At 38.6% G+C, this 15,188-nt stretch overlaps 1 protein-coding gene across 1 annotated transcript in view; it reads left to right on the top strand.

Annotated features, from left to right (window-relative positions):
• Positions 1–15,188, top strand: part of MYO1D (myosin ID) — a 285,824-nt gene that overhangs the window by 106,967 nt on the left and 163,669 nt on the right. Inside the window, exons 13-15 of the mRNA XM_019732584.3 lie at positions 612–686; positions 4,031–4,163; positions 9,727–9,893. Of these exons, the coding sequence (XP_019588143.1) occupies positions 612–686; positions 4,031–4,163; positions 9,727–9,893 (375 nt within the window). The remainder of the gene's footprint in view (positions 1–611; positions 687–4,030; positions 4,164–9,726; positions 9,894–15,188) is intronic.

Genomic DNA, 15,188 nt, shown 5'->3' with positions numbered 1-15,188 from the left:
CCAGACCTTACTCCTCTGCCTTCCCCCAAATCATGAATGCTGCCTCCTCCTTTTCTCCCCAGGACGCCACGCATGTGCCTGCTTCCATCCCACCCCATCCTTTAACCTGCTGCCCTGTGTGATCGGCCTTCTTCTTTTTGCTCTGCTTCTCCAGCTCTTAGCATCCTTTGCAGTTCTTCCTGGATTCTTTTATCCCACCCTGAACACACTGAGCGAACCTTAGGCAAGTCACACTTGACCTCCCTACGGATGAGACTGTTAGTTCCTGTATGGTGCTGTCTTGCTTTTCTCTTAGGAAGGCTGGATGATAAATACAGCTGTCTATAGTCTAAACAACATCTTCTTGAGGTAAGCGGTAAACCAGTAGAAAATGGTCTTAATCATAACGATGATACTGATGTTTGCTTTCCTTTCAAGGAGTAGAAACCACAGCCCCTCTATTTAGTAGGTAAATTTAATATCCCTTAACACAGAACATGGCAGACAGAATCAGCTTTATAATAGATTGATTGTGTAATTAACAGTGGAAGGGCTTGTAGACTTCTAGAAAAGCTTCAATGTGGCTCTTGCCTGGTGAGTAATACATATTTTCCTTTTTTTTTCTCTATTAGCTATTCTGTCATTGGTTTTATCGACAAAAATAAAGATACTTTATTTCAAGATTTCAAGCGCCTCATGTATAACAGGTAGGATTAAATTTTATCTTTATATTAAGCTGTTTGACATATGTATTATTCAGTATATATGCCTATGATTATTTTTATGTGATCATTTTAAGATTTTTCCAGCACATTTTCTAGTTCTATTTAATCATACTTAATGAATGAAAGAATATGTTAACTTTGTGGTTAAGACATCTGTAAACATAGGGCAGGGACCATCTACCAAATGATTTTTGTTGTGTTCCCTTGGGTTGCCTTGGTTTCTCTGTGCACTGCTGCCATCCTTCTGGTACCCGTACCAGTGTACTCCATCGTTCCCAGGTAGGCAGTGGTGATGGGAAGCTGTCAGATGACCTGTGGCCCAGCCAAAAGCTTTGCATACTCAGATGCCCACTGTAGTGTTTTTACCTCCAACTCACAGACCGCTCTAATATCAGAGTGATATCTAGTGTCCGTGATGACAGATCCTGAGTGGGCAGAATCTTCTCACAATCCAAGAAAATGTGAAAAAGCTGTGGCAAAGGATAGCCAAGTTCAAACTCCGAATGGATACTTTGGAAAGAAGGCCCACGAAGAAGGAAAGATTCTGAGCCAGCTTCTTCTTTTGGATTAGAGAACTGTAGTCCCTCATTTATCAAGTCTACTCAGTCAGTTTGTCAGTAAATCATCACAGATGTATTGAGCACCTCTGAGCCACACATTCTGCTATGCTCTTGGATACGCTGTGAAAAAAAAATTAAATTCCCTGCTCTTGTGGATCTTATAGTCTCGTGGATTTATTTCCAGAGAAAGATCTGTAACAGTCACATGGAATGGAATACTTGCATTGGCGTGACAAGCTATTTTTTTTCCTGTTGGAAAAACCTACTTGGGAAGTCAATAGCAGTGAGAACTCTAGTTTATTAATTGACAGTGAAAAATATTACCCATAGAATCCAGAATACTTAATAGCTTGGTAAGCATGGAATCGGAACAAAGGAACTTAGCTAAATCCAACAATTAAAGGCATCAGACTAAGATGAATCCATTTCACAATAGGGATGGTCTTGCCAAAGGTGTAAAAAGATTAAAAGCCTGTTGACTGCAACTTATTGGATATATTTCCATAATAGCAAAGGCCTTGCCAAGCGGATGGCAAGTCTTGAAATTATTTTGGCTAGAACTACCCTCCTAGATGGTGCTTGGATGGGCTGTCTTTGCCTCTGGACACTTTCCAGTGCTTCCGTGGCTTAATAGCCCCCCCAAATTTCAATCCTTTCTTTCTCTGTAAATAAAGAGGAATCCTTGGATCTCTAGTTCTGTAGACCTGGAGAGTAGACCTGGATGTTTGTGTGCATGTGTGTGTGTGTGTATGTGTGTGTGCGTGCACGTGTGTATGTTGAGTGTAGGTGTTGTGTGTGTACGTGTGTTTGCATGTGTGCATGTGTGTGTGCGTATGCACATGTGTGTACACGTGTGTGCGTGCGTGCGTGCGTGTATGTACATGAAGGAGGAGGGGAGCAAGCAGCTGGCGTGCCAGGTACAGACTTTTGTTGCGACTACTCTGGTGTTAGCCAGAGCAGTTCTGCTTTACCTATTATACAGACTGGGTTTCTGGATAAATAAGCTTCCCTTTTAAGAAAAGTTCTTTGAATGTTTGAAAACTATTTTGTTAAACTTACGTTCATGACTTACTGGCCTCAAAGTTCTTTCTATTTAAAATAATTGTATGTGTCTGTTTTGATTCATTATTCATCCATTCCACTGTTTAATAGAATCGTCATCATCATCTTATTTCCTTCATTTTCAACCCCCCCGCACCCCCCCACACACACACACACACACACACACACTCCATTAGTGTATGTAGTACGGGAATAGTCTGTAAATATGGCGAACAGTGAGTAAGGTGGTATTTGGGGTAGAAAATGCATAGACCCAAAGCCGGTGATCTTCAGACTTTGGCACATATCAGAATGTTCAAAGTACAGGTACAATGCTTTACTTTCCAGAAATGTTATTCAGTAGGTATTAGGAAGGCCTCCAGGCATTATGTACACTAAAGGTTGAGGGCCATTGCCTTAAATTCTCTCTCTGCTATATCAGAATGGAAAAGTTAAGGAAAAACAATATACATTTATGTGTTTATTTTTATTGATATGTGTATCATTGGAAAATTGTGGAGTAAGGCTATAAAGTAATGAAACTGGGTCCATAAGCCACAGATCACTGCATCATTTTATAGCCACTTTTGATAGGAGTTGGCACTGATTGCTAGCAGTGGTGAGGGTGAGGGGTGTGGCTCTGCCTTCATTCACAGACCCAGTCATTCTGCACCTCACCATTTATCTTCTTTGCTCTTTTGTCACCTATTCCGGCATTTTGCAGCTATTATATTGCATCTGTGCCGTATATACAGAAATTTACCAGGTATTTGGGAAACCAACTCAATTTTCTCAATTTTATATCAGGGTAAGTAAAGTGGGCAAAATGATGGCAGTAGTAAACACAATTAGCAAAACACGTCCATGTTAAGTCTTTTCTCAGCCCCACAAGGTGAAAAAAAAAAAAAAAAAAAAAGTCTGACAAGAGATGCTTACTTTCCAGGAAGCAAGCAATATTTCAAGTTCTAATTACTTTAAAACCAAAAGCATTCAAAATGAAACTAGAAGAAAATCAGAGTTGAGACCACCATACTTTTTTTAAACATCACCACAGAACCACATGATGAATATATAATTTTTAGCATGAAAACTGGCCTGAAAAGTACACTTTAAGAAATAGATTGTAAGTCTTGTCATGTCAATAAAATATTGTAACTGCCAATGTTACCTATAAATGTGTTTCATAAATTCAGCTACAGTCAATGGATTTACTAGAAGACAGTGTGGGTATTTTATGTTCCTGTCTGTATTTTTAGAAAGACCTGGCTTTTTTGGTAGTATTACCTGTTCTGTATGAATATTTGTTTCAATCAGAAGATACTTTCATGTTTTTTGCTATGACACTGAGGATCGTTTTCCTACTAACGGTTTGTCTTCATTCTTATCACTACCACCAAAACCATTTTGTTTCATGTATTTACTGTAAGAGCTATGTTAACCGTTTGAGGGTCGTAGATCATAACAATATAGATGTGACTTTAAAAAAGTTCAAAGAATTTTTTAAATGTATGATAGTTTGAATACATCGTCTCCATCGGTGGTGTGGTACCTGTCCTGACACTTTCGGCGTAATTTTCTGGATGGCATCATTTTTCCAGTTAGGCCTGTGAGTTCAGTCTGCCGTCCAATTGTGCCTCCCAGGCTCCAATTCAGCAGGATGCCTTAGCAATTCTTGTGCAGCTTATTTGAATGTAATGTTTGAATTGCTCCTTCTGTGCTTCTCAGTTCAAATCCTGTGCTGAAGAATATGTGGCCCGAAGGCAAACTGAGCATTACAGAGGTGACCAAGCGACCTCTGACTGCCGCCACCTTATTTAAGAATTCTATGATTGCTTTAGTAGACAACCTTGCATCAAAGGTAATTATTTTATTTTCCAAATATCCATGTGACTTCATAGATTTCCCTCTTGGTATATGTTATAGAGAATGTACAAGTATGTATGACTTGCTTTTTAGGTGATTATAGTAAATCAAATTGAAGAATATATTTAAAGTGAATGTTATAATAGAATTTTTATTCCTTTCTTTTTGGTAATTCTAGTAAATCAAATTGAAGAATATATACTTAAAATGAATGTTTGGATATAATACTCCTTTTTTAAAGTAATTATATTAAATAAAAGTGAAAATGTAGGTAAAAATATTAATGCCTTTTTTGTTGTTGTTAACATGACTGAATAAAACAGATGAAATACTTTTCTTAAATTTGGGCTTTTTATCCTACTGTTGTTGTCAAGGGGAAAGTCTTAGTGATGTCTTTAATATATATATTACATATGTAAAATATATATGGCATGAAAACTGGCCTGCAATACACTTTAAGAAAAAAAAATTATATATATATATATATATATATATATATATATATATATATATATATATATATATATCTGTAAAGTATAACATGTGCCTGACAAAAATGAACTTCAGCCTTGTAATGAAGACAAAGCCTGGCTTAAAAAAAAAAATATTTAACTAAATTGTAATACACCATCCATATATCATATCTGAATACAAAATGACCAGCTGGAGTTTTAAGAGGAAGGTTGGGATTTAAGTATTGTTCTTAGGCTCTTTTAAATAGTTGAAATATGAAGGTGCATTATTGACAATTATTTTTGCTTTTTATTATTCCTTTGAGTTCCAATACTGATGGATAACTTTAGTCTGTTTTGTTTTGTTTTGACTTAAGGAACAGATTTCTACTCTTAACTGCTGCTGCTGACAAGTTTGATAAATTAGGCAGCATTCCGGGACTCATTATTTTTAGTTCCTTCATTTTTATCTTTCTCTTGTGGTGCTTTTCCTGTGTATTTTCTTCTTCATTATTATCTTTTTTTTTTTAATCAACTTCCTCTTTAAGAATTTAAATCTATACCATTTCTGGTTCCTTCACTGTGGAGAAATTAGGCAAATGCCACACCAACACGTCTGTTCAGTATCTTTCTATTTCTTTTCATCAGGATTCTTTGGCCTCAAGTAACAGATAAGCACAATTTGTTGGTTTATATAATCAAACCTCCAGAAAAGGTGGGGTAAAGACACTATAATTGAAAACTAGAATTCATTAGAACTGTACCTCTTGTCTCTCAACTTCTCTCTGCATGTCAATATCAACCTACCTCATACGGCAAGAAGGAAAGTGAACCTAGAAGGCAGGCATGTGACACAAGAAATAGAGTTGAACACAAAATTTTATAAAATATTTATAAAGTATATTATTTATAAATATATTCTTTATAAAATAGATTCATTAACTAGAAAAGAATCACTTTTATAAAAATTGGTAGCTAAATGTGCATTTTTTAAAAATAAAAATTCTAGAACCATGTATAATTTCTGTATCAGGGGTGGCGTTCAGCTGCTAATAAAAGAGACCCTCCCCATCTCCCCGAATTAGTAGCTTAAACAAGAGAGACATTTATTTCTCTCCTGTAAATGAAGTACAAAAGAACGTATCGCAGGACTGGTATAACAGCTGTGAGGTTCCTTCTGTCTTCCTGCTCTAGCATCCTCGCCATCCTCGTGCCTGGCGTCCGTTCTCCTGGTCTAAGATGGCAGCTGGAGTTGCTTCCCTTTTAAAGAGACTTCCTGGAAGTCTCACACAGCAGTTCTGCTACGTATCATTTGCTATAGCTAGCTGCCAGGGAAGCTGGGAAGTACATTTTTATTCTGTTTAGCAGTGTACTCAGCTAGAAATAAGTATTCTGCTTAAAGTAGGAAAGAGATACTGAATATGAGGTGGGCAACAAGCCTAGTAGTTAGTCTCTCCTGCAATTTTCCAATCTGTGTATTTATGGAGGTGGGCGAGTGAGGGAGAAAGCAAGGATAAGCAAAAGAATAGAGACAATTTATCAGTCCAATAGAAGGCAGGAAGATGGGTGGGGCAGAAACAAAGGAAAAATGTTAATTACATTTAGGAAATACAAATTAATGTGATAGAAAAAAAATCTAAATAATTGGTGCTCACCATAAGTGTAAATGGACTAAACAGACTAGATAGGTGGAAAATCGACATATATGCTGCTTACAGGAGATATCTAACTAATACTATGCAGAAAGATTATAAACAAGGAGGTAGCTAAAGACATACTAAGCCCCTCCCCAAAAAAAATGATTAAAAGCAATACTAATGTGAGAGAACATAGAATTTAAGAAAAAGAAGTATTAATACAGATAAAGAGACTAATAATAATACAATGAAAATACCCAAGACAACAAAGATATTTTGAACTAACAACGTAGCCATGATTATACATGAACTCTATAAAGCAAAAAAAGAACCTGAAAATTTTTAAAGGAAAAATTGACAAGGCCACAGTCCTAATGGGAAATTTTAAACCATCTCTACCAGAAACTGATAGATCAAGCAGACAGAAACCTTAGTAAGAAAGCAGAAACTTTGAAAACCAAATTTAAACTTTTATTTCATAGATTCAAAGAGCTCTGTACCCAGGAATTAGGAAATATATATTCCTTTCAAGAATACATGGAATATTTACAAGAACTGACCACATGCTAGATCACAAAGGAAGTCTTAACCACTTTAAGAAATGTATATGCAGCTACATTCTCATCCTCAACAAGTAAAATAAAAATCAGAATTAAAAAAAACACTTTTAAACATGCTTGGAAACTTTAAAAACGACTCTCTTAAATAACTCACAGGTTGAAGAAATCATAATGGGAAATTACAAAATATCTGGAACTTCATGACAAAGAATTGATCAAAAACTATAGACTATTGCTAAAGTGGCCCACTTATTATGCCTTTATTTGAAAAAAAAAAAGCAAGACTGAAAGTAAATGAGTTTTCAACTCAAGAAGCCAGGAAAGGAACTCCAAAAGAAAACCTAGAAAGAAAGAAGTAAAAAGTAATTTTTAAATAGCAAAAGTTTAAACCAGTAGATCAAAAAAAGAATCAAAAGATAGACCGTTAATAAAACTAATAAAAAACAATATTATGAATGGGAAAAGGATGCTTCATGTGTTACAGAGATTTTTTTGTGTGTGTGTGCTTAAAACAACATTATTATTTCTCATGATTCGGTGGGTCAACTGGCCAGTTCTGCTGGTTTCACCTGGGCTTACTAAGTGGCTGTCCTCAGCTGGGGATTGATGGTCTACAGAGGCTCGCTCACAGGGCATGACTGGATACTGAACGGCTGTGATAATGTGGCCTCTTTCTTCACATAGCTTTTGGGCCTGGGCTTCTTCACATGATGGAAGAAGTGTTCCAAGAAGACAAAGCCTCTCAAGGCTGGGACTCCACAAATAACCCAGTATCACTTCTGCCACACTGTGCTGGCTAAAGCAAGTCACAAGGACAGCCCAGATTCAAGATGCGGGGTGGAAACTCCACCTCTCCATGGGAGATGGTGTAAAATAGTGTCGTCGTGGTTTTCAGTCTACCACAGAGGAGATGAAAAATGTCGACAGTGTGCTGGGCCGAATAATGGTCCCTGCATTCTAACACGGGATCTCTGACACCAACTGATTGTCCTACAATTCAATTCGATTCTGACACTGACTACCCAGAACAGCCAGATGAAGCAATACAAAGTGACAAGGTCTGGACAGCCCGAGAGCAGGAGCTTCTGTCCCTATGGAGTCAAGGGTGTGTCACCTTCCCAGTACATCCATATGTTCACCAACCAGGAAGCTCCTCAGAGTCTTGGCATCCTGAGCTTTTTTATTATATCAGCGCCTCACTACATAAGCATGATTGATTCACTCTCCAAACCCCCTCCCATCCCCAGAGGTCAGGCAGCTAAAAGTTCCTGTGGAACCAATCCTGTGGAAGGTTTTTCTGGTGACTAGCCTTTATCCTGAAGCTACCCAGGGGCCTGGGCTTGAGTCAACTCATTAGCATAACAGATATTATCACTGAGGAAATTCCAAAGGTACTGAGACAATGGGGGGGTAGGGAGGGGCAAGGATATCTTCATCCTAATCCCCAGAATCTGTAAATATATTATGTTACATGGCAGGAGGAAATAAGATTGCAGATGGAGTTAAGGTTGCCAATCAACTGGACTTAAAATAAATCCTGCCTTATTCAGGTAGGCCCAATGTAAATACGAGTCCTTCAAAGGAAAAGAGGGAGGCAGAAGAGTCAGAACCAGAGAGGTGGAATCTTGAGAAGGACTCAGCTGGCCATTGGTGGGCTTTGAAGATAGATGGAGGCCCCAAGCCAAGGAATGTGGGCAGCCTCTAGAAGTTGGGAAACAAGAAAATGGGTTCCAGAAAAATAACAGCTCTGCTGACACCTTGATTTTTAGCCCAGTGAGATCCATTTCAGAATGCTGACCTCTAGAACTACACGAGAATAAATTTGCGTTGTTTGAGAATAAATTTGCGTTATTAAATTTGTGATAACCTCCTACAACAGCAACTTGGAAACTAATCAAGCAGGGCTTAGGAAAAGGAAGAAAACAGCCTTGCTTTTCATCATGGAAGGCAGCATGATAAATATATACTTGGAGCTTCCTGTTTAGATGTTGAACACTGTTACTCTATTCAAAATGCAAGTAAATTCACGTTCTTCAAATCTCTCCTACTTCTTGAATTATTTACTACTTTACCTCCTGCCCTCAGTGCAGCTCAAAACTGCCCAATTTAACTCCAGAGGATTCCATCACCTAACTAACACACGTCTGTGTGTCTGACAAATAATAGATTCAGAGCAGAGAAAATAACTCTTTACACTGATAAATAGGATACATTGACCTCATTGATTCATCCAGTAATAATTTGTTCAATGTACCATGGTCTATGCCAAACACAGTTGTATTTTCAAAAGGAGTTATGATCTAATGCACGGTACAAAACGTAACTGGCACCCAGGGAAGGAAGTTTTTGCTAGGCTCATTTTAGAGTCACTGGCACATACAGGTGGTTTTGTAACTTCTCTACTAATATACTCATAAACTTTAAGTACCAAACTCATGTATCTTAATCTCTTTTTCAAAAGCACAAACATGATGATGATGATGGCCAACATTTAATTGAGCAGTTACTATGTACCAGGGCTGTGCTTAATATTTTATATTCTTCACCGCAGTTCATCTTTCCTACAGCTCCTGCCTCTTTCTATTAAATTATTCCTTCTGTTACTTTTTAACCATGTTTCCGTAAATACACAAAAACTCAAGGTTCACCTCTCTCTCTCTCTCTTTTTTTTGACTCCCCACTTTTATCCCCTTTCCTAAAATAGAATAAAACAACATTTTAGCTGAATGCATGGGCTCTTCCAACGTTGAACTGGAGGGAAAGAAAGAATAACTACTTTATTCGCAAGTACATGCCCGAGAAATTAAAGGCACAGGGCTTAATTTGACACGACACTAATTAGGTGTTAGTGTCCTTAGTCTGAGATTTTTCTCCAGTGACACGTATCATTTGCTGACTTATGTCTTTAGGAACCATATTACGTACGTTGCATCAAACCCAACGAGAAGAAATCCCCACAGATATTTGACGATGAACGCTGCCGGCACCAAGTCGAGTATCTTGGACTCCTGGAAAACGTGAGGGTGCGACGGGCGGGATTTGCTTTCCGCCAGACCTATGAGAAGTTTCTTCACAGGTGAGAATAGACTAAACAAAGAAACCCGATAGCACGCTGAGAATTACAGAGTCCTCCCCATGTCTGACAAGGCATCAGTGCCTGTTAGACAAGCCAAATATTTGTTGAATGAACAAAAGAATGAGGAAACCGCCAATATGAAAGACTGTCCCAGAATCAACAGAAGGAGTCTCCTTGAGTTCGTGGTTTATGGACCATGGGAAGAAACGTGTAGTGTTGGTGAGGAAATGTGGGCATCGTAGTGTAGTAGGAAGAACAAGGATCTGGAGTTGACATCTGGGTTGGAATCCTGACTGTGCCACTCACTGACTATCATCTTGGGCCAGAAATTTAATTTCTTTGATGCTGTTTCTGCTTCTGTAAACTGAGTATGGTAACACCTACTTCATAAGGCTGTTGTTATGAGGACTAAATTAACCTAAATAAAAAGCCTAGATGCCTGGCACATAATAGATGTTCGATGAATGCTGCTTGTCATTACTGATATTATTATTAATTACAGTTGAACCTAGGACAGTGCAGAGGTTAGGGGCCCCAGACCCCCCCCAGTTGAAAATTTGCATATAACTTTGGACTCTCCAAAAACTTAACTACTAACAATAGCCTGCTGTTGACCAGAAGCCTTACCAATAACATAAACAATTGATTAATACATATTTTGTATGTTATATGTTTTATATACTGTATTCTTACAATAAAGTCAGCTAAAGAAAAGAAAATGTTATTAAGAAAATCATAAGGAAGAGAAAAGACATTTACAGTATTTATTGAAAAAAACTTGCATATAAGTGGACCGGTGCAGTTCACACCCATGTTGTTCAAGGGTCAACTGTATACTAATAACAAAATACTGAATAGTTCATTGTGGAGGCCCCAAAATTAGTCTACCTGGTTGGAATCCTGACTTTGCCATTTCGTAGTTTTATACCCTTGGGCAAATCACATAACCTTTCCATGCCTCAGTTTTCTCATGTGTAAATGGGGATAATAATAGTAACTACTTTGTGGGGTTACTGGAGGATTAAATGAGATAATATATAAAAAGGACTCAGAATAGTACCTGGTATATATTAATCACTCAGTTAATGTAAGATATCTTTGCTATTGTTGTTATTAATAATGATAATGATAGTTGACAGCTGGACTTATAAAAATAATGTTTTAATTCCATCTGTGCCTTTATTTTTAAATATTTATTGAACATTTCCTATGTTCTATAATACAGATTCCACAGAAATATGAATAAATAAATACATAAGGTATTAGATGGTCAGAAGAATCTCTAAGGAGATAACAATGACAGGAAGTAATCAGCCATACAGAGGTCAGAGGTCAGAGAAAAGAGCAGGTGAGGCAGAGGGAGGGAATAGCAGGGAAAAGGCTCATTTGCGGTAATAAGTGTGGTGTTTTAGCTACCAGATGTATGTAGTTCAGTAGGGTTGGAAGATGCTGAGTGACAGGGAAATGGTACGCGATGAGATCAGAGAGATGCACGGGAGCCAGAGCATGTTGAACTTTGTAATCCAGACTAAATTGTTTCAATTTGGGCTCAATTGGTGGATCATAAGCAGGGAGGGACACAATCTTATGGATGTTTTAAGATACCACTGCGGCTGTTGTATGACTAGAAAGCAAGGAGACGTTCAGGGATGTCTTTGCAGGAGTCTAGGAGAGTCCAGGCTTAATGATAGTGCTTTGAACAAGGGATTGCTGTAGATGGCAAGAAGAGTAGACAGATTTGGGATATGTTTGGAAGGAAACGTGACAAGAGTTGTTCATGGATTGGGTAGATGAGAGGGGACTAGAAAAGAACGAAGGATGACAAGTAGATTTTAGTTTGAGCACCCAGGTAAGTAAGCATGATACCATTTGCTGAGCTAAGAAAGACTGGGTAAGAGAAGTTTGAGGGAGGAGGGCATGGGACAGGGACAGAGATGGAATCAAGATTTGTCTCTTGATTTTGTTAGGTGTGAAATGCCTTCTAAACATCTAGATAGAAATATTATTAAGTAAGCTATTAGGTATACATATCTGGAACTCCAGGAAGTCCAGGCTGGATATAGAGACTTTTTTTGTGTGTGATTAGCGTATATATGAGTATATACTATATATGAAGTCTTGGAACCAGGTAGAGAAGAAGAGGAGGTCCATGCCCACATACAGGTTTGTGGTCTGACATGAAGGAAGCAGCAAAGAGAAGAAAAGGAACAACCAACGAAGTAGAAGAAATAACAGAAAAGAGTCAAGTCACAGAAGTCAAAAGAAGAAGGCATCCCAAGAAGAAAAGTGCAGTTACCATATCAAATGTTGCTGTGCAATCAAGTGAGATAAAAGCAGGAGCTTAACCATTAGATTTGGCAACATATAGATCAAAGGAGAAAGGGCTGGGCAGAGCCCGGTTTTGGCAGGATGGGAAAGTGAAGTGAGGAACTGAATGCCTGTAGACAGCTCAAGAATGTGTGCTGCGAGTCAGAGCAGGGGAAAATGGAAGCAGTAGCTGGGGCGGGATGTGAGGTCAGGAGATCCCGGAGATGGTTTGTATGCAGGTGGGGATGATTCAGAACAGAGCGAGACACCCGTGATGCAGGAGGGAGCGAGGGAATTGTAACAATAACATCCTTGAGAAGGCGAGGGATGGACTCCCAAGCACAAGGGGAAGGTTTGTCAGCTTCGGATAGGAGCAGGGACACTCCACCCGTGGCAACAGGACAAAGGCAGAGAGTGTGAATACAGCTGCAGGAATCCTCAGAGGTGAGCTGATGGCAAAGATGAAGATGGTCCTATTTGATTGCTTCTGTTTCCTCAATCAAGTATGAGGCGCAGCCATACTCTGAGAGGGAGGATTAGGAGAGGTGGTGTAGGAGTTTGGGGGAGCAGTGAGAATACTCATTTTGGAGAGTGGGAAAAATGGGTTTGTATAGTGAGATTGCTGCCAGGAAGATCTGAGTGCCCATTTGAGATGTGAGGGTAGAGATGTCTGATGAGACCTCACCCAGCATCATTGCTTTCTCTCCACCAGTGTTCAGCTACTTGTGAGCAGAAGTGAAAGGCACTGCTCTAAATGGGGACTCTTGGAATGACTAAAACTTTGTAGCATAATAACCTGGAAAATTGAAATTTAAGGTTATATTGATCAAAAGGTTATGTTCAAAACACTGTTTTCTTTATTGAAATCACACTGTTCTTTAAATTTGGTTTTTCTTTTTTTATTGAGGCTACATAGTAGAAATGTTTTCATGAGTAGAGATGTGTTCACTCTGAGTCTTGAATTCAAACTTGATCAAATACACTAATAGCAAGATTGCTGGACTGTTGTTATTGCTCTTAGCATTCAACCAATTAATAACAGAGTGTGTTTTTATGTTGTCATCTATGGAAAATCAACAGAAGTTAAATATTAGAATAAGCAGGCTGGGGGTGGGTAAATACAGGATCAGGCTAAACTAAAAATATATGTATCTAAAATATATATTTATCGAACTAAAATTGTATTATAATGAGACAAAGTGGAAGCCATGAAGAGTAGTTAAAGTAAAACAATAAACAAGCTTGATTTCGGGGCTTTGGGGGGGGGGGACAAAGAATTTTCTAAAGGCATATCTTTACCTATTTTTAACCTCTCTGGACTTACTTTACTTTCAACTCCAAATGTTTTGGTGTGCTTTTTGACACGGAAGACATGCCATAAGGATTGGATTATGTTTTCTAATACTCATTATAAAACAAAAGAGAACAGATTAAAATGAACCTATGGATTTTAAATATGGCAGTCTTAGTGGTGCAAGCTTCCATTTCCCATTCCCACTCCAGAACACCCTCAACTAATATAAAACATGTGTATTTAAAAACCAAGTAAATGCACAGCCCCACTGTGGAACCAAAAGGGGATTCTCAGTAAACCTTGAAAATATGAATCACTCCTAAATACAATACGAAGCAGATAGGTAGACCCAGGAGTGAGCCAAGGTCACAGTTTTAAGGAAAGCCTGCCTCGCACAGCGTGCGCTGCCTTTCAGGAAGCCATTCTAGCTGCTGTGCTGGAGTGAATGTACCACAGCTGCAGCACCAAGAGGCTGCCATCATGGCCAGGACAAGTAACTACCTCAGCAGCTGCAAGGGAAACGGCTCGTCTTAGGCATAATGGCCAAGACCCAGGAAGCAAAGGCCCAGATGGACACTCGCTCCAAGTAGTACACAGCGCCAAGTAGTCATGGAGCCATATTTAAACTCAGGCCATTGGCTTCTGAGCCTGCAGTCTCCAACAGCACATTGCCGCATCACTGAATGCGTGGCTTTCAAATCCAATGGAATAAAGCCAGTCTATCTAAGAGAAAACAGTAAAACAGCAACAGTGGGAAAGCACAACTAATAGAAAATAAGAAGTTGAGAAAATTGAAAGATGTTAATAATCACAATCAATGTTTAAAGTTTCCCTTTAAAAGACAGCAGAGTGGAAGGGCTGAAGTCGATCTAATTGCCCATTATTTAAGTTGAGATTAGCTTTTCTCTAAAATCATCTAGGAAGAGTGCTGGATAAGATGGTGTACATCCAGGAAAAATCGCCTATTTCTACTCTGCAGGCTGCGTGTGACCTTCTGCTTTACATAAAATTTAGAGTTTGTTCACATAGAGAAATTGACACTTGCATTGTCATACTGACTGACTAATTAACAGCGGGACATGGCGGGGAATAGAAGGTATGCAGGACATTGCACTGTTTCCAGTAATGGAGGGAGAAAAAGTCATATTCACCACACTAAATTTTCGCTTTGAGATTCTGCAGATTTTTTGTGTAAGCTAATTAAACCTTAATTTTTACTGGTCACTTTTCTTTATTTTCATTCTTTTATGAGAGAGGGCGGAGGGGAGAGAGAGAAGGATTTTTAAATGTACTAAGAACCTTAAAAACTGCTGAAGTATTTCAGGGAGGTAAAACTAGTTGTCAGAAAGCAGATGAGTTCAGCTTTTTAATTAGCAAGGTCAGGTTGCCAGTTTGCTGGAGAACTGGGTCCTGCCTCTTACCATCAGGAAGAAAGGAAGGACACCCTTACCCTGAGGTGTTAGCTGAGCAGCGTGACAGTCGGATTGCTTCCAGTTTCTGCAATATGCCTAAACTTCAAACACACACTGTTACTACCATATTATGGCCCAAATGTTGACTCTTATTGTTGTTCTAAAACGAATTTGGAAGCTTTCCTATTTTGTTTCGTTTTTCACACGGCCTTGTGTAATACTACCTCTCTTCATATTAGAACTCTTGCATTTGGTTTCTATTTCTGTCTCTATGTGGCTACT

Source organism: Rhinolophus sinicus, chromosome 12 (genome assembly GCF_057876585.1).
Source record: "Rhinolophus sinicus isolate RSI-liver-muscle chromosome 12, RSI-T2T, whole genome shotgun sequence".
NCBI classification, from domain to species: domain Eukaryota; kingdom Metazoa; phylum Chordata; class Mammalia; order Chiroptera; family Rhinolophidae; genus Rhinolophus; species Rhinolophus sinicus.
Note: the sequence above shows the minus strand (reverse complement) of the source record. Positions and strands in the feature narration are given on the sequence as shown.